Consider the following 22,684-nt stretch of genomic DNA (forward strand, 5'->3'; position numbering starts at 1 on the left):
CAGAGACAAAAGATAGAAACATGTTGTCATGTGCAGAAAGTAGAATTGTAATTATTTTGAGTCTATGCTTGTTTTTTATCCTTTCTTATTTCATAAATTTGAATACTTAGGGAAGGATACTCAAATCTATTAATCAAATTGTTCTATACTTTGATATATTAAAAAGATTAAGAACACTTTCAATGTAATATCTGATCAAAAGAGTATGAACAAGCTAGAATTGCAGAGCAAATAGCTTGATCAAATCTTACATCAATGGCTGGGAAGATGACTCAGTGGTAGAGTTTGTGCCTTGCATGCATGAGGCCCTGAGTTTGATTCCTCAGAATCACTAAGCAGAAAAGGCTGGAAGGAGCGCTATGGCTCAAGTGGTAGAGCACCAGCCTTGAGCTGAAGAGCTGAGGGACTGACTGCGCTTAGGCTCAGAGTTCAGGACCCATGACTAGAAAAAACCAAAGTCTTACCTAATGAAGAAAGGAGCTTAATCACCATGTTATAATATGAAGGATTTTGACACCTAAAAATATATAAATCTGTGCCTCCAGCTGGTGACCCACACCTGTAACCCTAGCTACTCAAAACCTTGAGACATGGAGGATCTCAGTTCAAAGCCAGTCAGGTGGAAAACTCCATCAGACTTCATTTCCATTTCACCAGCAAAAATCTCATCTTGAAAGTGTGCCTCAGGGCCAGTTAATAAACAAGAACACCAAGGGAGTAGTCAAGCCCTGAGTTCAAGCTCTGATACACTCTGCTCCCTCGCTGCCCCACCCCCCGCCCAGAGTATATAAAACTAAGGATAAACATAAAATGCTGAAATACTTAAAAATATGGGGCCAAGAGAGCACAGAAATGGAGTGAAGAAGGCTGAACCAATATCATCAACATAGATTATATAAAAATAAAATATGCAACTTCTTGGCAGGGAAACGGGGAAAGTGAATGGAATTGTTCAAGAAAAATTGTCTTTGTTACCTGACTTTTGGAATCGTAACCTCCTTGTATAACACATTAATTATATCAATAACATTATGTTAAAATGAATTGATCAGTGATAGCTTTATGAATTGTCATGTTAGGTATAGACCAAAACAACTAATGTATAGGCAATGATGTAATGATTACCCATAAGCAGGTGTTTACTTATTTTCCTTAATGATTTGCTAGCTTGTGGTTGTTTTTCATTTACTATGTGACTTTTTTTCCTTTTATATATTTTTCTCTCTATCGTATATCCCCTGTTGTCACTGTATTTTATTTTTGTACCCTGGTATGTTCGTTGCATTAGGAAAGGGAAGGGGAACAGCAGAATGTGAGACAAAGGACAAGGGGCGAGAAATGCAACAGCAATATGCACAAGACCATACGCTGGAAAAGATATATACAACTTATGGGGAAGGTAGGAGTTGGGAAGAGGGGAGAGAAAATAGGAGAAAAATAAGAGAAGAGGTAACAATTTTGTCAAGAAATGTAATTATTACCTTACTTATGTAACCCTAAGCCCTCTGTACATCACCTTGACTGAAAAAAAGAAAAATGCCTATTGCCTGACTCATGTAACTGCAATACCTCTCTCTGTACATTAACTTATAATAACAATAAAAAGTGTTATTGAAAAGAAAAGCTCAAAAAGAGTAAAATACAACAAAATGTCTATTTTATTTCTTTATTCTCTATATAAAGTCTTATGCTCGCTACTTTGACTCTGACAAGCTGAACACATCTGTGTAATACAATGTAGAGAAAAAAGTATGAATTTCAGGATTATATGCAAGTCAGGACACCTTTTTTTATCGTAATGAGATGTTCACTTACATATACACAGAGAGCCAAGAAAATGTGATGTATTGTGGAATTTTATTCACCCTTCAGACAATTTTATATCATCTGCAGAGAAATAAATAGATTTAATAAACACTATGTGAAGTAAGTCAGACTCAGAGAGAAGAAAAACCCATATTTTTCCCATATGTAGACTTTAGATAAAAATAATGAACATTTAGGTTAATATATTCAGGTCATATATGTACATATATTCTATAATCTACCATTACATACGCAAATGAAGGTTCTAATGGGTAACTCTCAAACAACCAACTCAAACTTTAACAAAGTGAATACCAAGAAGTTGAAATATGTTGCTAAAAGAGAAGGAAGTAAAAGGGATAAGTTAGAAATTACCGAAGAACGGAAATACAGGTCAATAGGTCCCAATATTTAATCTATCCATGTGATCATTGAACCAGTAGATGGTGTGGGTAGGGAGCTTGGGAGAACAATGAAGGGAGTACCATCAAATAAGATACATTGTACTCATAAACCCATATGTTGAACGAAACTCCTTTGTACAATGTCACATATATGTATGTCTATATATATATAAATATATAAAACCAGATAGATAATTTTAACAGAACCCTTAAAAAATAAAATAGGTGTGCACATTTAAAAAGAAACAGTACTCTACTCCATTATATTTCATTGCAATGACACAAATGTATGACAATTTAAGGACTGAAATATAAAAACTAACCTGTATCAGTATAAAATATTTTATAATTTATGTGGAATTAGTATGACAAAAGTCTCCTCATCCAAAAGGAAAGACACAACAAGAAGGAAAGCCTTCTTGATGACACATTAAAAGTTAATATTATTATATATTGTTATTTATCTAAAAGTCATGAATTGAAGAATAATATGGATTACTTATACATAGCTGCTCACAGAATAAATGGATGGACCACTTTTCAAAAGTAATGTCACTGTAGACACTACAACTCTTAGTACAATCTGCAGAAAATCTTTGGCATTATTACATATGCAAAATTATTCATGTTGCATCTCATTCTACTAGCCCAAAGTAGACAATACAAAACAATGAAATGTGATCATGAATTATAATGTATTTATACAAGACTTGAAGTGAGATCTCCCTAATTAGTGCAATAGGATCTTTCCTTTCCTTTTCCCTAACATCTGAACCCATTTGTGACCTGCTGAACTTGTTTGCATTCAGCTGAACTACTTGGGCTTTTGCCAACTGTGTGACAGTGAAATTGGGATGCCTTGTTCAGAACCTTTACTAGCATTACAGTTCATTTAAAGACTTGGACATTATTATATTCAGTGAAGTAAGCTAGATTTTAGGCTGATGGTTTCTCTCATCTGTAATAACTAGAACATGTCTATAAATCTCCAAGTTAATCCAATGGATAGTAAAAGATAAATAATTACACTTGAGCATGACTAAAACAGCACTTGAAGCATTCCCACACTAAGAACAAAAGAGGGAATTCTTAGGAGTGGATTACAATGGCTTAAATAGCTATGTGCATATGACCATATAAAATGATGCTGATGAACTCCAAGAAATGGAAACAAGTGGTTTTCTTGTACTGGCTGCAGATTTTCCTTTTTTCTTCCCTTTTTTCTCCCTTGGTATATTCCATGTTGGCACTGTTTTATTTATTTCTGTACCCTTTGTCTTGTTTATAAGTTTATCAGATTTGGGGAATGGAAAGGGAATCACAGAAAAGGTAAGAAAAAGGGTGAACCAATGCAACCCTGATACTCACAAGACACTATGTTGGAAAGGAACTTTACAACCTGGGGGGAGGAGTGCTGGGAGAGGGTAACACTGTTTAAAAAATAATGTGCTCATTTCCTAAGTTATGATACTGAAACCCCTCTTTATATTACCTTTACAATACAATGGATATTGAAAAATAAATATATAAATTGAAAGTGAGAGCTCTAAACAAGACATTGTGCTGACAATTAGCAAGTAAGGGAGGTATGGTAAAGGGAAATGAAGGTATTGGTTGGAGATTTCTGTTGTAATTCAACCATGAAAAACCTTAAGCCTCTCCTGCCCTCATGAATGAATTCTATTTGACTAATCTATTAGAGAAAGGGAAAACAAAACAGGAAAAAGGAAGATTTTCCTAAAAGAGTACTCTGAGTTAATTCAGTTGTTTTGCTGTGACAGGGTGTCCCTATGCCCATGTGACTAAGGATTCACTTGATGGAGGGTCAAAGTCTGAAACCACCAAGAGTCCTATTGGAGATGCATTCTTGTTTGTCACCAAATGGAGCCTTTAGAAAATGTCTGAAAGAACCAAATTAGACAGAACTACACCTGCTCTCTCCATTTCTAGACACAATTGACCAATGTACTTGAGCCCAGTAATTTAAATTCCTGCATTTTCTTGAGGTCGTGCATGCCTCAGTATGAACTAATCTATAATGTTTTTAGCAATATTAAGATGCAACCATCTATCTTAAGTAAGTGGACCACAGTCAGTGTCAACTATGTCTGTGACTATTAGCACTTTGTGTTTGTACATTATCTAAATGTGTACATCTTTGCAGAATTAAGAGATCTAAGCCGAGTTCATGTAAAACAATCGGCTAATTCTCCCTTTCCACATTAGGTCTGGTTTTCACATACAAAAAAGGCCAAACAAACTGGAAATTTCTGCTGTTAGTAATCATGGCTATGCAGTTGGAACAAAGTACACCATTTGTACAATCATGCTTTGTAAAGTCTCCCCTACATCTATTTGTCTGAACCAAACAAAGGAAATATAACCTTGAAAGGCACGTGTACATTAGGAAAAGGACTATTGCAGATCTTTGGCACTGTTTCCCTAATTTGTAAGAGACTGAGGTTTTCACTTTTGTCAGTGCTGACAAATTTGGATGAAATTTTTTACAGCTATTTTCTTACTGGGCCAAAATACTCTATAGTGGGGGAAAAAACGAGGGAGGGAGTTACAATATTTGACAAGAAATGCACTCCTGACCTTATATATGTAACTATGAACCTTTTGTATATCACCTTGACAATAAAATTGAACTGAAAATTATTCTATGGTTTCCTTTAAGAGTGAGAATAAAATTAATGTGCCTACTGATTCCTGTAATGTTTTCAAGGTGTCTGCTTTTATTTCAAGATCTTTAATCCATTTGGAGATGACTCTGGTGCAGAGTGATATATAAGGATCTAGCTTTGGTTTGCTTCAAGTGTTTAAGCAATTTTCCCAACACTATTTATGAAAGATGTCGCCTTTCTTCAATTCTATGTTTTTTAGTTCTTTATGGAAGACTAGCTGGTTATAAGGATTTTTTTTTTTTTTTGGGGTCCGGTCGTGAGGCCTGAACTCTGGGCCTGAGCACTGTCCCTCAGCTCTTCAGCTCAAGGCTATCGCTCTACCACTTGAGCCACAGCGCCACGTCCGGCTTTTTTCTTTTTGCTTATGTGGTGCTGAGGAATCGAACCCAGGGCCTCATGCATGCAAGGCAAGAGCTCTACCACTGAGCCACCTTCCCATTCCGGTTATAGGGATTTCTGACTCTTTGAAACATGCAGGCTGTCCTCTCCCTAATTCTTCCTATTTAATGCAAAGCAAATGTCTATACATCCAAAAGTGGCCAAAAAATATACTGAAGTGCTCTGTTCTGTGGCTGCCTAGTAGTCTTTCTTTACACCTCACCATGTCTCAGGGTTTGCCTCACCATGTCTCAGGGTTTGCCTGAGAACTGGGATTCCTGAAGTTTGGGTCTAGGGTATGAAATGCCACATTTTACTCTCATTTCTCATCTGAATAAATGGAATACTATTCACAAAGAAATAAAGCCGTTCAGAAATATTTTAGTTTCCACAGAGGTTTTGGAAGAACACATCAATAATTTTCAATACAGTTATACTGTCACAGTTTTGAATCTAATATACTTACCCACTAAAATTGAAACAAAATTTGACCTAATTGATAAGTGGAAGCTCAAAAAGCATTCCTTTGGAGGGGTAAACAGAAATAAGTACATAGTAAGAAAGTGAGAAAAGAATACAACGAGATCAAAATAAGGCGTAGCAAAATGTAGTGAGATATGCCACCATATTTCTGATGTTTTATTTTACACTAGAATGACTATGGAAAATAAAAAGGAATGGCAAATTTCACAAAAGTCAAAAGACTGTTGAGTGTCTAAAAAGCAGCACTTACTATTACAGAATAGGCATATGCTTATTTGTATTAAACAAATACCCAATAAAGACAAGGTTGTAAACAGCCAATGGTACATCAAAGTATATGATTTTGATGTTGAGAAATAAGAAAAAGACAAACTAAGCAACAGTCATTCAGACTCATAATGCAAGATACTACCATTTTTGAATGGTAACGTAATAAAGCCAGCACAAGCCAAAAAGTTCACAAGACTTTATCTGCAATTAAACAGCAAGAGGAATTTTGTGGGAATGCCTCATTTGGCAGCACAGCAGACATGAGTGAAAAAAGCTATGCTCATGGCCTGGCTCCAAATTCAAGCCACAGTACCACCCCACATAAAAATACATATACAAAAACATAAACAAAATAATTTTAAGAAATACAAGAAGGAAAGAAAGGAAGTGAGGAAGGATGAAAGAAAGAAGGAAGGAAACAACAAAGAAAGGAAGGAACAAGGACAAGAAAATTGACTTTAGAGGCATAATAGTTGCTAAAACAAAGAAAACAATCCAAGTCAGCATTTAATTAAAAAACCATACTCATAGTTAACAAGTGGAAAGAAAGAATAAAGAGGTGAATTTTTTTAAAAGAATCAACTAAACAGAACCTGAGTTCTTCTAAAAGAGAAAAGTTGAAGAAATCCCTAGTCACACTAACCAAAAGAAAGATGGAAAACATCCAAATCAAATAACAGACAAATGACTGGGCAATATGCAGCTGGAAAGCACAGAGAAAGCAAGAGCTGGAGGCCAAGACAACACTTTGAAGACTGGATGGCAGGAAGAAGGGCCAGGAGAGATCCAGGCTTAAAAATGATGACCTGGAGTTTCTCAGAATTGGTTATGCTTTGAAGAGGGTGGAGGTAGGTGGGATGGACAGTGGTTGGGCACAGCCTAAAAGAACATGCTTTCGAAGTGTAGTAGGAAGACCCCTACTCAGGCAGCAAGCCCACCTAGTTGTCGGGAGGGACAGAGCCCACCGCAACAAAGTTGTTATTAAAGAAGCAACTTTATTGAGAAGGTTCCTACACTGACAGGCCAGGGCCGCAGCACAGGCTGGGGAGCTGATACTGGACCTCCAGTGGCTCACGTGCTTAGGTTTTTAAAGGCAAAAATCACAAGGTGAAGCCTGGTCACATAGACCACCAATGAGATTGTCACACACCCAAAAGATTGCACAGTCATACCAGACCACACGCAGGTGGCCAATGAGGTTACACTTTGTCACATAATGGCTGTTTAAACCAGCCTATCACTTTTGGTTTAAATGACTCACGAATTCAAAGGTAAGGGGGAGCTTAAGGTAAGCATACACAAAGGAGTTTAGTGGAGTTTAAAGTAAGCAGAGGAAAAAGGCAGAGTTTATGCTAAACTCCTGATGTTGCCAGCAAGAGCCAGATTACTGGCTATCTGTTTAATCTGTCAGTCCTTAACAGAACAATGAAGGTGGGTTAAGTTGTTAAGGGGAGGGGGACCTAGAGGCATTGTTTCCATTCCAAGAACTGGGCTGGTTGGAGCCAAGGTCCAGTTAACCTTGTTTAGAGGTTTTTTCCCTAAAATCCCTAAAAAAAGGCAAAGCCTGGAAAGAAGCTGTACTAGCAGGAGTCTCCTCTCAGGGCCTACTTGAGAAGGTCCAAGGGCAAATTTGGTTCCATCTGGAGACGTTTCTGTGGAGAAAGGTTAAGTGGATCTAGAGCAGGACTAAGAAACTCAGGGAACCCTGAGGATGCAGAAATGACATCAGCATCTGGGCTGGCAGAAGACAAGCAGCACAAAGTAGGAGTCCAGAGACTAGACCAAATCTAGCCAGGACAGTAGACCATAGATAAGCAAACAGCATCAGGGCCTCTGGAGGAAGTGGAGCCCAGACATTTTGGAAGAAGAACTGCATAGAGTTAGAAGAGAGGTACCTTGCAGTTGGTTTCTAATAGACTAACTTACAGAGCAGAGTTGTGAGGTGTCAGGAGAGGGAGTGTAAAATGACAGACTGTACCCTGCTGTACCTTCCTCACTCACACACTCAGCCTGGAAAGGCTCCTAGGACAGAGAGAGGGACCACTGTCACTGGAGGAAAAGGAACACCAGCTGGAGAGCAATCTCATAGGACTGCTAAGGTAACGATATTTCTGTGAATTTCTATGATGGAGAATTACACATTGAAGGTAAAGCTGCATTGCTGCCCTGAGACATGCCCCTGTGTTCCCCGGGGAAGCATGGTTAGGTCAACTCTCCTCAGATTCAATTGGAGCCCAGAGGCTGGAAGACTCTAGATGGGCCACCTGGATGAGGAACCTCGGAGGAAGTGGAGAGAGGAAATTAGGAGAAAAGGACTCCATGGAGTTAGATGACAGGAGGCACTCTCAGTGATTTGTATGAAGTGAAAATACAAGGCAGGGCTGTGCGCCATCAGAAAAAGATCTCTACATGGTGAAGGGTCCCCTACTGCCAATTCCTCCACCAACTCCTCAACTCTGAGCAGAAGGATATATAGGACAATGGGAGGGGATCAGTAGAACAGAAGACAAAGACACCATCTACAGAGCAGCTGCTTAGAACCACTAGGTATTTTTAATTCTGTCAAGCAAAGCTGCAGCAATAGTCACAAAATATGTCCCCATCCCCCACAAGTGAGCAAGGTTGGGGCAAGTGTTGCCCACAACCTACACTGGGACTCCAGCAGTTCCTCCTGGCCTTGTTCTCACTGACCAATGGGATGAGAGACTGGGCCATACCCACATTCTATGCTGCCTAGCACTGCCCTGGAATTCTCCCTCTGGTTCACACCACAGCTAGGAGTTATTGGAGGTGGTAGTGCTTGGTGACTGATCAGTAAGTGTATTTGTTTGAATCCTTGTTAATTGCCCCCCCCACACCTTCCCTTCCCACCCCTGCCATGTCTGAAAACCAGAGACAAGAACAATTAGCTGCCGCCAGGAAACAACTTGGACAATATCGTGAGAGAAACAGCCTCACGGGTCCTGCAGGAGCCAACGACATACAGCCTCAAAACCACAGAGCATCTGAGACCAATCCTGTGGATAAGCCACCTGAAGAGGCCCTCCAAGACCACAATGCTCCTGTAATGGCAGATCAATCTCCATTCCCACCCGGTGTCCCTTCCCCTCATCCTGTTACAATCAACACAGCATCAGTTGAAGACCATGATGCTGACCTCGGCCTGAACAGTACGGCCAGACTCGAGAACCTGAAACAACTGTCTGAAAAGCTTATGAGCTTTGTGTCTGACACCACACTCCAGGATGACAGGGAGAATCTCCCATGTTCTGAAATGGTGGAGGATCTGGAAGAGCTATACGAAGGGCTGGTAGAAGCCCTGGATACCTGCTGTAAATCCAACTTACAACTCACCAAGAAGGTGAAGCTATTGGACAAACAAAACAGAGAAAGTCTGAATCAATTACACCAAGAAAAAGCCAACCAGCAAAACTTATTGCAAGAAAACAACGAGCTAAGAAAACACCTGCAGATCCATCAGCAAACCATTCGAATTCTAGAAGCAGAAAAGAACCATTTGCACACAGACCTGGCCCAGCTGCAGCAGGTAGTCGCTGATAAATCATGGGAGATGCAGAGTCTAACCAACAGCCTGCAGTCTTCCCAAATGCGAGTGGCAGAGCTGGAGGCTGTCCTTTCTTCCATGACCACTCAGCAGGAGGAGGAAAAGGAGCACTCTAGGGAGCTCAGGAGGCAGACAGACAGCCTCCAAGAGGAACTGAGAAAAACCAACAAGACCATCAGAGAACTACAGGAGTACAACTCCACATTGGAAGAACGTCTTCAAGCAACCAGAGAACACGGAATGGAGGAGCTCCAAAAGGAGCTAGCAACATCAACCATACTCCCTTTAAAGTGTTCTGGCCCTTTGGCACACCAAGTCAATCCTCGGGATTTGCCACAGGCCATTAAAGACAAAGCACAACTGGAGACCCAAGTAGGGTCACTGAAGGAGGAGCTGGAGAACATGGCCAGACAGCTTCAAGCACAGCTGGACCTCAATAAGACCTTAAGTCAACAAAAACTCCAGCAGGAAGAGCAGCTGCTGGCCCTAGAGCTGGCCTCCAAGATGTGCAATGAGCAGGCAGTAGCTCGCCTGGATCAATTATTAGAGACCCTGACCCACAATCAAAGCACCATAAGAGATGCTCTGGGAGAGAACCAGCACCTCAGGAACCAGCTGGCCCAACTGCAAGATGGCTTGGGAAAGCTCAGCAGTCACAACACCCAGCTGACCAGCACCTTGCAGGCAGGAAGAAACAACTGGCCAAGCAGCTGGAGCAGCTGCAGCAGGAGGTGCTGCAGGGCAGGAGGGAAATCCAGTCAGTCAACAAGAATTTGCAGCAGACCCAGGAGCAGCTCACAGCTACCATGCAGCAGAACCAGCAGCTGCAGGCTCAGGTGAGTCTCCTGGCTCTCCCTGCAGAAAGTGAAATAGAAGAGACAAAGGATGATGAGGCCGCCAGGCTCACCCTCACCATCCCTGACAATGTTGAGAGCAGAGAAGACATCATTGCTTTTTTCGCTCAGGCTCAAACCTCAGCTGAAGCAGAGAGGGCCCGGCTGGGGCACCAACTGAGGCAGCAGAAATTGCGCTGCCAATGCCTGGCTCAACTCGCAGCCCTGAACCACACCAGGCCTGAGCAGGAGGCCATAGCCACACACAGTGGGGGGGACTCTATTTCTCAGGAAATACAGGGTATCATGCAGAAGATAGAAAACCTTGCAAGGTTTTTCAAGGAAGACCTTCGTGTCAAAACATTCATAAAAGAGCAAGTGGAAGACCTTGAACTCCTCTTCATGCAGCTCAGAGGAGAGGTGGACAGCATCCCAGACGATGCTGCTTTCTATGGCAGACATCTGAAGGCGCTGGAGAAGCAACAGCGGGAGAAGGAACAATACATCGCCCAGCTCGACCGGGACACACAACAGTTGGTTCTGGAGCTGCAGGAACTACTGTTGCAACTGGAGCTGGGAAAATCTCAGGCAGCCTCTCAGAGCCCACATGGCAAACCCACCTCAGGCCCCACAGGCCCCCAAGAAGCTGCCTCAGCCTGTGCTGACGATTTCGAAGATATAGACATCAATGAAGATGAGGACACCGCAGCAGGAGGGACACGGGAGGCTTCACTCCTGGAGAACCCCAGTGTGCAGCGCATAGTACCAGTGCTGCCTGACTTTGAACAAATGAGGAAGGAGGAGGAAGCAGCAGCAGGCCTGGGCAGCCAGTTCATCCCTTTTCACTACCGGCCTGCTAAGGATGACCCGCTAGACATCTTCATCATCTAAGAGCATCCTTGCTCAAGCCACAGGAACGGTGCCAACATTCTGCCGTTCCCCATATTCTGTCACCCCCGTTCTCTCCAACCCTGACCCTTCACTCCAGCCCTGCCCCCTCTTCCTATCATTCCTTCCCACTTTCCCTTTCTGCATTATCCTTGGAAGGTCTGACCCCTGGTGTAACACTAACAGACCCTGTGCCATCTTGGCAAAACGGAGACAGACTTGATGGACTCCTGCTCAACGGGAAGAGCTGGGGTCATGCAGTGAACACACTGCCTCTCCAGAGGTGCTGGGGACCTTTCTCCAAATCAGACACTCTGGATAAGAAGGTGTAGGCCACATTTTGTCTTGGCCTTTGCACAGATTGATGGGCTCACTTGCAGGGTGAGAGTTTCATTGGGCAGGACAGTCCTGCATTCAAGAGGGCACTTATATTGTGGGACTGAATTTCTTTTGATCGGGATGACAATGATGCTGGGAACTTGCCCAGATCAGCTCCTATCTTCTTTTTACACCAGGATCAGTTGGCAGAGCAGGCCACCCTCCTGCGGCTCCATCCTATTCTCAGGGCATCTCAGGGCACCACACCAGGTAGCATTCATTCAGATCCAGTGAAAATGGAGAAGCAAATGAAGGACCTACACAGAGGAAGTGGATGGGATATGCAATATAGAACACGAGAGAAATCACTTGACATACGAAGGACACAGAAAAGGGTTATTAGAGGAGCAAATACAGATGAGCTTGGGCTTTTTGACCGTTTGAATTTGTTTAATATGTTTTAAGCTCATAGAGTTACACTATATTCCATGACAGAGTCATTAGCAGTTTTCAAAGTGTGCTGGATTTTAACTAATAGTGTGAAATTTTACTGCTTGTAACATAAAGGCCACAGTTTAGCTGCTGATTTCAGGAAACAATTGTAACCAAAAAAAGAACAAAGGTTGTAATAAAGCTGAAATTGTGGGGCCCAAAAATTTCAGCTTTATTACAACCTTTTTTCTTTTTCTTTTGTTTTAATCCAGCACACTTTGAAAACTGCTAATGACTTTGTCATGCAATGTAGTGTAACTCTATGAGCTCGTACCATCCTATATTAAAACATACTAAACAAATTCAAAGGGTCAAGAAGCCCAAGTTCATCTATAACCATTTGCTCCTCTAGTATTCAAATGTTTTTCTTTTTTTCTCCTTTGGTGCAATTGTTTCTACTTATTTACAAGATGATTTCTATGTTGTTTTGTATGTCCCTCCCGCACGATATAACCCATGCTTTCACTGTATTTGATAGTGGTGTAATTTGTGGAGGGGAAGGGAAAAAACAATCATTTAACTAGGGATGCAGGTGGACCCACTGCAACAATGAGATGTACAAGTCATGTTGAAAAATGAACTTCATGACTTTGGTGGAGGGGAAGATCGGGTGCAGGGAAAGGGATAGTATGGGAAAGGGAAACAAAGAAAAGGCTTGATAAGAATGCTTGATAAGAAATGTACTCCTTATCTTACCCAGGTAATTGTAACTCCTCTGTATGGTATTCTCACAATAATAATAAAAAAAACCGCTAAAATTTTCACAAACTTGACTGATCTGGTTTTCTTTGACTATCATTCACAATGCTCATTTGCATAGTAAAACAGAATAGTACATTCTCAGATAACTGCTTATGGTCAATTTTATATCAAACTTTTTGAAGCTAAATTGTTTTTTTTTCCCCACAATTTTAATGCACTATATGTTGGGATTTAGAGTTTTCTCCTTTTAAATTTATGTCTTTTGCAAAAACAAGCTAAGTAGCCATGTACAGATGCCCGTGTCTATAATACTATCTTGGCAGGATAAAGATATTCATTGAATTGTGGTCAAAGCCAGCCTTGGCAAAACAAGACCCTATCTCAACAAATGAGTCAGCTTCGTATTTCCCAGCCATATGGTTCCTTTCTGGACAGATTTGAGACATATTTAAAAAAGAACTAAACAAAATAGGTTAGACTGTGTGTCAAATGGATGCAATGCTATCCACAATCCATAGCGGGCTAAATTCAATCCTAAATACAGCACACATAGATACCTTTTACCTTGGAAAAAGCAAATGGTTTAAATACGGATACAGGTTGACACATTACAACAATGAGATGTACTTGGTACTCACTCACTAGGTACCTCACTCCAGTTAGAATGGCAAAAATCAAGAACTCTAACAACAACAGATGCTGGAGGGGATGTGGACAGAAAGGAACCTTACTTCATTGTTGGTGGGAATGTAAACTTGTTCAACCACTTTGGAAAGCAGTATAGAGGTTCCTCACAAGACTTCACATAGAACTCCCCTATGACCCAGTAATCACACTTTTGGGCATTTACCCAAATGTTTACAAACAAGACCACACTAAAGCTACCAGCACAACTATGTTTATTGCAGCATTATTTACCATAGCTAAGATATGGAACCAACCCAGATGCCCCTCAGTAGATGAATGGATCAAGAAAATGTGGTATAAATACACAATGGAATTCTATGCCTCCATCAGAATGAATGACATTGCCACATTTGTTCGGAAATGGAAAAACTTGGAAAAAATTATATTTAAGTGAAGTAAGCCAGGCCCAAAGAAACATAGGTCCCATGGTTTCCCTTATTTGCAATATCTAGTATATGTATGAGTCAAGCAGAAAAGGTCAGATAATGTGATGTCAGGAAAATGAACCCATAGATATGTATTTCAATTTTTTCGTTTCTTTCATGCATGTGTTTCTAACGCATTTATAAGATTATCTCTTTGTTGCTTTGTATGTCCCTCCCCCACAGTATAACCCCTGCTTTCACTATATTTGATGTCAGTATAACTTGTGGAGGAGATGGGGAAAAACCAGTTGTTTAAGGATACAGGTGGACCTATTGCAATTATGAGAAGTACAAGTTGTCATGTTGAAAATGAGCTTTACAACCTCGGTGCAAGGGGGCGTAGGGAGAAGGGGGGAGAAGGAGAAGAATTGGGATTGGGGGGAAGGTGGAGGCTGGGAAGGGATGTGAAGGGTAAACAAAGGAGGAGGCTGCAATGCTTGGTAAGAAATGTACGCATTATCCTGCCCATGTAATTGTAACCCCTCTGTACAGTATGTTCACAAATAAAATAAAATTAAATTAAAAAAAAAAGAAAGAGATTCCCAAAACTTAATTACTTTGCGTCTAAAACTTTATGCCTTTTAATCCCCCTTCCGAGGTTCCCCATCTGAGATCTAGGTTTAACTTAAGTAGGATAGTTTAAAAAAAGCATAATGAACTAGATAATGGTATACTTTTGTACAATTTGATACACACATATATATATATATTTTTTTACATCCACTTATCTTGGAAAGTAAAATTTTTAATAACGTTTGCATTGTAACTTTTCATATCATATAGCCTATTTCACATATGGTAAAGAACTCTAATTTCTCCCAGTTTATATGGTTAATTAAAAAGTTGATTCTCTGACTCATTTCTTCTTAGTTTTATCCTAGTCTCTTATCCATCTCATCAGCTCCTCAGGAAGACAGTGCCTATCTCCATGTACTTATCAATATTGGCATGTATTGGCTAGTGGCCATTGCTACAATACAAGCTTCCACTCTTGCCTCTCCACTACCTAAACAGAACACTTCCTGTCCCAAATATCTATAGCCCTATGGGAGAGACGTTCTACATTTACTAATATATACGAGTTTAACCCCCTTGGTTTATTCAATCATTCATTTAGTTCCTTCTTTCAAATGAAGGTAACCAAGAGAAATACAGAGACACATAATGCAGGATATGTACATAATAATTCACCTAAGACATTAAGATCCCACCCGACTAGAGAGCAACTTGGCTTCTTGAGAAAGAAGTGTGACCAATTTGTACATTGCTTGGATCAATGACACCAGTACTTATTTGTGAATTCTGCTCATCACACCATATCTCTCTACCTCAAGTTGAACAAAATGTTCTTCACCTTTGAAGTCTGGTTCTGAATTCTTAGGAAGCGAAAAATGCAGGTTTACTGTTCTAATTGTATCAAGTGCAGAATGGTGTGGGTGTGAGGACAAGAAAATACGACCCTTTCTAATCACAAACTGCAGAAATATTGGGTTTAATAACAAGCTGCAAAATGATTTCTTAATCTAAAAACAATAAATCTCCTGAATAGAACAAGCTGATATCTCAGCTAATGAACAAAATAAGGTAATGTTTGTTCCTGTTGTAAAACCTGATAAGGATCTAACAAGTAAACCCTTTTCTGTCTACAATTAATCTCATTTACAATTTGACAGTATACAATTCTCTCTTATTTGTATGAGAAATGGTCATAGATCAAATCAAGAAGAAAGGAAAACCAAATTGCATAATATATGCTCATCTCAATAGTCAAATATGTAACGTTCCCTGCCTGGCTGCATTGACTGAAAAACTATAAAGACCCAGAAAAGCTAAAAGAAGTGAATGTGGCCCAGTATCTCTTACCTAGGTAACTGGCAGACCTGGAAGCAGTCACCTTCCCCTCCTGCTAGGTCACATCCTGGACCACCTCTGGTCACATGCCTCCAATCTGTCCTGCCTGAGGCCACACCAGATCCAGTGTGGCCACACCTTTCCCCCACCTGGCCATACCTCTTGCTGTCCATGGCCTAATTAAGTCCTGCCCCAGGGATGGGTTACCCTACCGCCTTTCCTTTTCAGTCATGCCTGTCCACCATGCATGGTGGGGGCAGCAATTCAGTAAATAAACTTCTTTTCCTGCTTGAAAAAAAAAGTGAGTGTTTTCCATCATCAATTAGTACCACATGTACTTCAGATATGTGCACAGATATGCACATAGGTATCGATACAGTTTGTGTATGCTTATAGATTTATAGGTGGGTGTTTCAGTTACAGTTCACATATATGTAATAGCCCACAAAGTTCTGTTAAGGGCTCAGGCCCCAGAAAATTGTCTAGCAGAGATGCTGTGGACCTTCACCAGGTGAGTGTTTTCGAAAATCCTTAGGTTCCTGGGGAATAGTAGTGATAGGGATTGTAGAAACGCAATCCCATTCTTCAGAACCGTGAGCTAAAATAAACATTCTCTTCATAAGTATTCAGATATTTTTGTTGTCATTATGTGAGACTGACTTATATACTGTGGGATTTATATACCTAACGGGATTTTAAACCTTTCCTGTTCATGCTTCCTCAATTTATGGATGAGGCACTGTTCTCATGGATACTGTCAAAGTGCTTTTTGGGACAAGTCATTACTTCCAATTGAGGAAAGCAAAGAGCTGCTGTGTTGTCTCAGGACAGACTCAGGCTTACAAACCAAGTTTACAGTTTGGGATTGCATGTTTAGAAGTCGGTTTCTAGGGAATTTTTTAGGAACTGAAGGAGCCTGTGCAGCATTTGCTGCCCCTCCACTTGTCCCAAATCTTTCCTAGTACAAGCCAAGCCTTTCATCTAAGTCTATACTATTGGCTGATGATGACATAAGGAAATGACTAAAACAAGTCAAAGATTCTTTCCAGAAAGGGAAGCCTGGTCATGCACCAAACTCACACCCAAGAATTGTAGGCTGACAACTGATATGGGCAAGAACTATCATTTCTATGAGCACTTTCCCCTAGAAAAGCCTTCCACTTCCATTTGCAGCACTCTAGGGAGCACAATACTTGGAGAGCAACATGGCTGAAACTCTTGAGACCAGAAACAAAGAATACTTTTCCTAGAAGAGATTATTGGGGCTGGGAAGGTGGTTTGGTGGTAGAGCGCTTGCCTTGAATGCATGAGGCCCTGGGTTCAATTCCTCAGCACCACATAAGCAAAAAGAAAAAAGCCGGAAGTGGTGCTGTGGCTCAAGTGGTAGAGCGCTAGCCTTGAGCTGAAGAGCTGAGGGACAGTACCCAGGCCCAGTGTTCAGGACCCACGACCGGACCCAAAACAAAAAAATTCCTCCAAGAGATTATTTTAAGAATCAACACAAAGCTTTCTATCACAACCCCAACTCACTCTAGTCTTTCCCAGAACATCCCTAGACCATTCATGCCTGTTTACCATTTAGGGAAAATGTTGCTTCCATTTTGCTCAAGTTATGATAGGGAGAGTCTCCCTTGAACTTTTCCCATGAATCACAAGTGAGCCTTGCAGCCAAGGTGACAAAGATTGAGGAGCTTCTGGAGAGCTTTTTATAGAAGTTCTTGTTCACCATGTAGAAACTCCTCTCCCTGTGGGGTCTCTCGTGAGGGGTAGAACAACAGCCTTGAGTACAAAAGCCAAGTAAGAGGGAGAAGCCGTGAGTTCAAGGCACAATACTGCAACACACACACACACACACACACACACACACACACACACACACTCAAACAAACACAGACTCCTAATTCCTGCTAATACTCTGTTTACTCAATAAAGTTAGAGCCTCTACAAAGGCACCTGCTTCTCAATTATGTCTGTAATCTTCTCATTTCTTTAATATTTCTTTCTTTGCTTCTATATCCCTTCCCCCACTTTCTTCTTTTCCTTCTTTCTCTACCCAGCAGGTGTGAAGCCCTTAGTCCTCTCTCCTTTCCATAGACCACCTGACTTTTCTTGGCATTGCCCATGTACCCTCTTGCCATAGAGCATCTACCTAAGACACTCAAACCCCAAATATCCCTCTCTTCAAAATCTCTAAGTTTGGCACTCATCTAATCTTCTCAAGGATGCTCTCTCTAATTTCTGATTTGATTTTGCAAATTTGAAATTACAATCCCATCCACATTCTCATCCATCTTTTCACACTCAGTAATTTATTTTTCTACAAACATCTACTACCTTCAAAAGCAAAGGAAGATGACTTAGGTTTCTGTTTGTTGCCTTTCTTTCTCCAAGTTAAAACATGAGTCTCGTCAGCATTGTGTTCCTCAATGGTATAATTCAAGCTCCTTAGTACAGTGTCTGACATCTAGTATGCAATCAATATACTTTTGCGGGATAAATTAATATATTTAGCTAGGAATTCTCTAATGATTTATGAATGAAATGTCGGAGACTGCCTCTTTGTCTCAGATGAATAAATTAAACTCAGTCAATCTTATCAGATATGTGTCTGCTGAGCTGTAATTTACTTAAAAACTAAAGGAAATGAAGGATACTTATGTGTAACACTTTGCATTTCCATATCAAATATATCCATCAAATAAATACTTATAATAACCGTCATCTGTACTAAAGCACAGAGTAACTGACAATGTCAGTCACATAACCCTTTACCTCCAACAACGTCATCAAGTAAGTATTGTCATCCTCATTTCATTGTAAAAGAAAATGAAACAAAGAAAGTTTGGCAGAATAATTCACACGGAGAGTGCCTAGCAAGTATGAGGCCTTGAGTTCAGTAACCTCATATCACATACAAACATTTTGCAAGTTGAACCTCTTGCCCAGCAAGATCAAGGTCTTGAATTCAATCTCTATTGCTTCCAAAAGAGAGAGAGAGAGGGGGAGGGGGAGGGACAGACAGAAAGACAGGGAGAGAAAGAGAATGAAACTCAGAAGGCTTACATGCTCACAGATAGGAAAATTGAAAACCTCAAATCTTAGGAAGCTATTGGTAGTGTCCTGATATAATTTTGTTTGTAGCTTTTCTTAATCTACTCCAACTGTCTTTACTATGCATGGTCAAAGTGGATCTTTATCTTGATATTTTCAATATTCCTTGGAGGGAGGGATTAGCTCCATAACCCTGAGCTCATTTGTATGTACTCTGGAAGTTTTTCTCAAGTCTGAGTCTGGCCTGAATTAAAGATGGAAACCACCGAGCTTACTTCCCTACTCTCTAGAAGTGCCCTTCACATCTGAATCTAGATAGAATACAAGAACAAAGTTTCTTTGGTCCTAGCAGAACCAGAGAGTGCTTTCCATTGCTTCTTGCTGCTGGCTCGTTATTAGCAATGGAGAAAACAGGGAATAGAAGAAAAGAAGATTCTTACTTCTAAGAGATGAAAACACCATATAGAACCATAATTATTGTGCTTTTACTCTCTGAGACATAAATGTTCTGAATTAATCCAGACTTACCCGCAATAAGAGCCAAAGAATTCTCTTTCATTTAATGTAATGGATTGGAAACAGGTTGGATAAGGCTATGAAATCAAATTTTAGTCTAACACTAGTAAGAACTCATTTCCTGAAACAATTATAGGAAAAGCTTTGGGATGCTATCTTATGTATTGGATGTCTCCACTTACTTTACAGAAAACCCATTTTGATTTATTGTAAATATAGTTCATTTACATATTAATTCATTTATATATTAGTCCATCAGTACATACTTATTGAACATATGAAATGCATAGAAACTGAGTATCAGGGATAGAGAAATGTGTTTGATACAGCTTCTGCCTTGCAGGCACAATCTCATGAGAGAGCATTTACCTTCATAGCCATAATGCTGTGAGGTTAGTACAGAGATGAAGAGTAATATAATGTGAGGTGACTGGCAGGATTGTTTTAAACCAGATCATTTCTTCCTCATATCAAAACAAATTAGAAGCTGGATTCTGGTGGCTCATGCGTATCATACTAGCTATTCCTGAGACTAAGCTCTGAGGATCGAGGTTCAAAGCCAGCCTTTGCAAGAAAGTCCAAGAGACTCTTATCTGCAATTAATCACAGAAAAAGCCACAAGTGGCTCTGTGGTTTAAATCACCAAAAATTATTTGATAGATGCTATGGAAGTTTCCATAAGGTATTTTACTATTTTTCCTTTTTCTTTTTGATTATTCTTGGGAAATACTCAGGGCCTCGTACAGGCTAAGCATCTTCTGTACAACTTAGGTATATCTATAGCCTTCATTTTCATTTTGAATGACCATATTCCAATCAATTTTATATTTCCAGTTCTTCTCAAAACAATCTTAATTCCTCTGCCTATCTCTCTGAAATTTCTGAATTGTTACTTGCACTTATTTCTTCAAATGCAAGGTTGTTTCTGACTGCTTGCTTTTTAAGTGCTAATATATTACTCTCATGTCTGCCTTTCACTGTTAGAGATTGGCAGACAATTCAAATCCTGGACCTGCAGCATGGTACCCTGGTGCCAGTTCTGTTCCAGTTTAGCAAAGGCACATCAATAGTCTCCAACCAGAGTGCTAGGGGCCAAAAAAGACAGCCAAGCATCCTTTTCACTCAGTCAGGAGTAGTGTGAGTTCCACTGTCAGGAAAAGAAGCTATTGACCTCCATTTTACTCACACCATGTTGGAAAATTAAAAAGGGTAAGATTTTAAATCAGGTCTTGGTAGGGATATAATTTAGATTGGCTCAGAACTTTTTTGGGGGGTCAGTCTTGGGGCTTGAACTCTGGGCCTGAGTGCTGTCCCTCAGCTCTTCAGCTCTAGGCTAGCAGGCTGCATTTGTGCTATAGCGCTACTTCTAGTTTTCTGGTGGTTTATTGGAGATAAGAGTTTCATGGACTTTCCTTCCTGGGCTGGCTTTGAATTGCAATCCTCAGATCTCAGTCTCTTGAGTGGCTAAGATTATAGGCCTGAGCCACTGGCACCCAGCTGTTCAGAACTTTTCTTAATCTACTCAAATTTTCTTTGAATGTATGTGGCCAGAGTGGGCTTTTATGTCTTTGCATAATCACATAGACATTTCCAATACTCCTAGGAATAGAAGAGTTCAGAGCAATGAAAGAAGACAAAGGAAAGTCAAAAGAATGTAGAAGCAGATGAGGAGCATGGAAAGACAAACAGGAGAAATGAATGAAGGTGGGTTCAATAAAGGATTTGAAAGAATCAGCTGCTATTAACACCTGCTTTGTAGATTGGGGGCATACTGTTGTATAACTGCTTCAGATATCCACATGTCTAGTAATAAAACTCTGTTACATAGAGCTATTTTTTTATGGAATATAAAAGCAGAATAAACTGTAGTGCACATTAAGTCGATTTTGAGGCAAAGGAAAGACCAGCTCTATGCAGAAACAGAAACACACATGAGGCTGAAAATTAAATGGAGAAACAAAATTCAAGTAAGAAATGACTGTAGAGAAATAGTGACTTAAGACCTAAGAATTCTGGGACTGTATACAAGAACTTTGTGTGTGTGTGTATGTGTGTGTGTGCGTGTGTTAGCTATGTTTGAGACAGTAGGAAAAGTGGTTATGTTTCTTATAACATGAAATTGTGTTTACAACAATTAAAGTTTAGAAAGTGCACAAGTAAAGTAACATAATTCTAAAGGGTTATAGGGTTCAGCAGAAAGTAATACTTGGTTTGCACAGCGAACACTTTTCAGGTATTTTTCTTGTAAAATATTTACTGCTATGAGCATGTTGTAAAGATCAGAGAGCTCAGAAGGCTCAAGTCTCTACTCATACAGCCAAACTAATAGAGATAATTATACCAAATGCTGTGCCTAGTAGGATTGTTTTAAACCATCTAATTTCTTCTACATGTGAAAGCAAATCAGAAATAGAAGCTGCCACAATGCTGTGTACAAACAGTTTACCATGGCATCAAATACATACTGTTTATGCATCATTTCAGATCTTTCTCAAGGCAGATGTTTATATGCCAAAGTCAGGACTCCTATGGGATGGTTAATATAGACAAAAATCTTGCTTCTAGGCCCTTGCAAATGCTTCTTCTACCTCAACTGCCATATGCCTTCCAGTGTCAAAAACTCAAGCAAAGGGATCAAGACTCAGCAAAATGCTACTTCCCTACAGTTAAGACCTAACCTACTGCATTCTGTATAGATATCTTTAGTCATAGGTAAAGGAGTCACACAGAGGGTCCATCTACAATGAATAATGATGGGGTAACTAGCAGGGACTTTTAAGAAGACAGCTGACTTTACATATGAATGAAATTATTAACCTTGTTTAGTTTCCTATTGTGGTGCATTATTGTTCTCCTACTGTAAGTCAGGCTTGCTAATTATACTTTGAGTCACTGTGGATCTAAGAAACTCAACTCACTCATCTTGTCATTGAATCCTAGGTTCTTTCATTCTAGGTAGATGTGTGTTATGTTGGATAAATCACGAAATTGGTGGATGGATGGATGGATGAATTGACTGGTACATGTCTTTTATTTTTTTAGGATTATAATGGTGATGTACAGAAAACTTACAGTTACCTAATTCAGGTAAAGAATACATTTCTTTTTGACAATGTCACCCCTCACTTCACTCTCACCCATTTCTTACCCCTGATTCATATATCTTTTTCCACAAAAGCAAAATTTTAATTGTTTGAGTGTTATACTTTACTTTTTTCTGTGTAGAAAAGTAGTACATATATGTGAGCTGAATTAAACATGAAAAGAACTGCTTAGAACAAATATGTTGACTGAAATATAACTCATGTCCACATCTAACAGTCATAAA

The 22,684-nt window shown here is 40.0% G+C and overlaps 1 protein-coding gene across 1 annotated transcript; it reads left to right on the top strand.

The window, feature by feature from the left end:
* Positions 1–8,906: 8,906 nt before the first annotated feature.
* Positions 8,907–11,317, top strand: LOC138804972 (golgin subfamily A member 2-like). The gene is made up of 2 exons (XM_069989560.1): positions 8,907–10,115; positions 10,163–11,317. The coding sequence occupies exons 1-2, from the start codon at positions 8,907–8,909 to the stop codon at positions 11,315–11,317; spliced, it is 2,364 nt and encodes a 787-aa protein (XP_069845661.1).
* The last annotated feature ends 11,367 nt before the right edge of the window (positions 11,318–22,684 follow it).

The sequence above is a fragment of the Dipodomys merriami genome, unplaced genomic scaffold (genome assembly GCF_024711535.1).
Source record: "Dipodomys merriami isolate MVZ:Mamm:240054 unplaced genomic scaffold, mDipMer1.0.p SCAF_38, whole genome shotgun sequence".
Lineage (NCBI taxonomy): Eukaryota > Metazoa > Chordata > Mammalia > Rodentia > Heteromyidae > Dipodomys > Dipodomys merriami.

Bases quoted from the DNA above. Each gene is read 5' to 3' on its own strand.
- LOC138804972 (XM_069989560.1), top strand. From the start codon at position 8,907: ATGTCTGAAAACCAGAGACAAGAACAATTAGCTGCCGCCAGGAAACAA. The intron at 10,116-10,162 runs GTAGCTCGCCTG...CCACAATCAAAG, and splicing joins AGATGTGCAATGAGCAGGCA to CACCATAAGAGATGCTCTGG.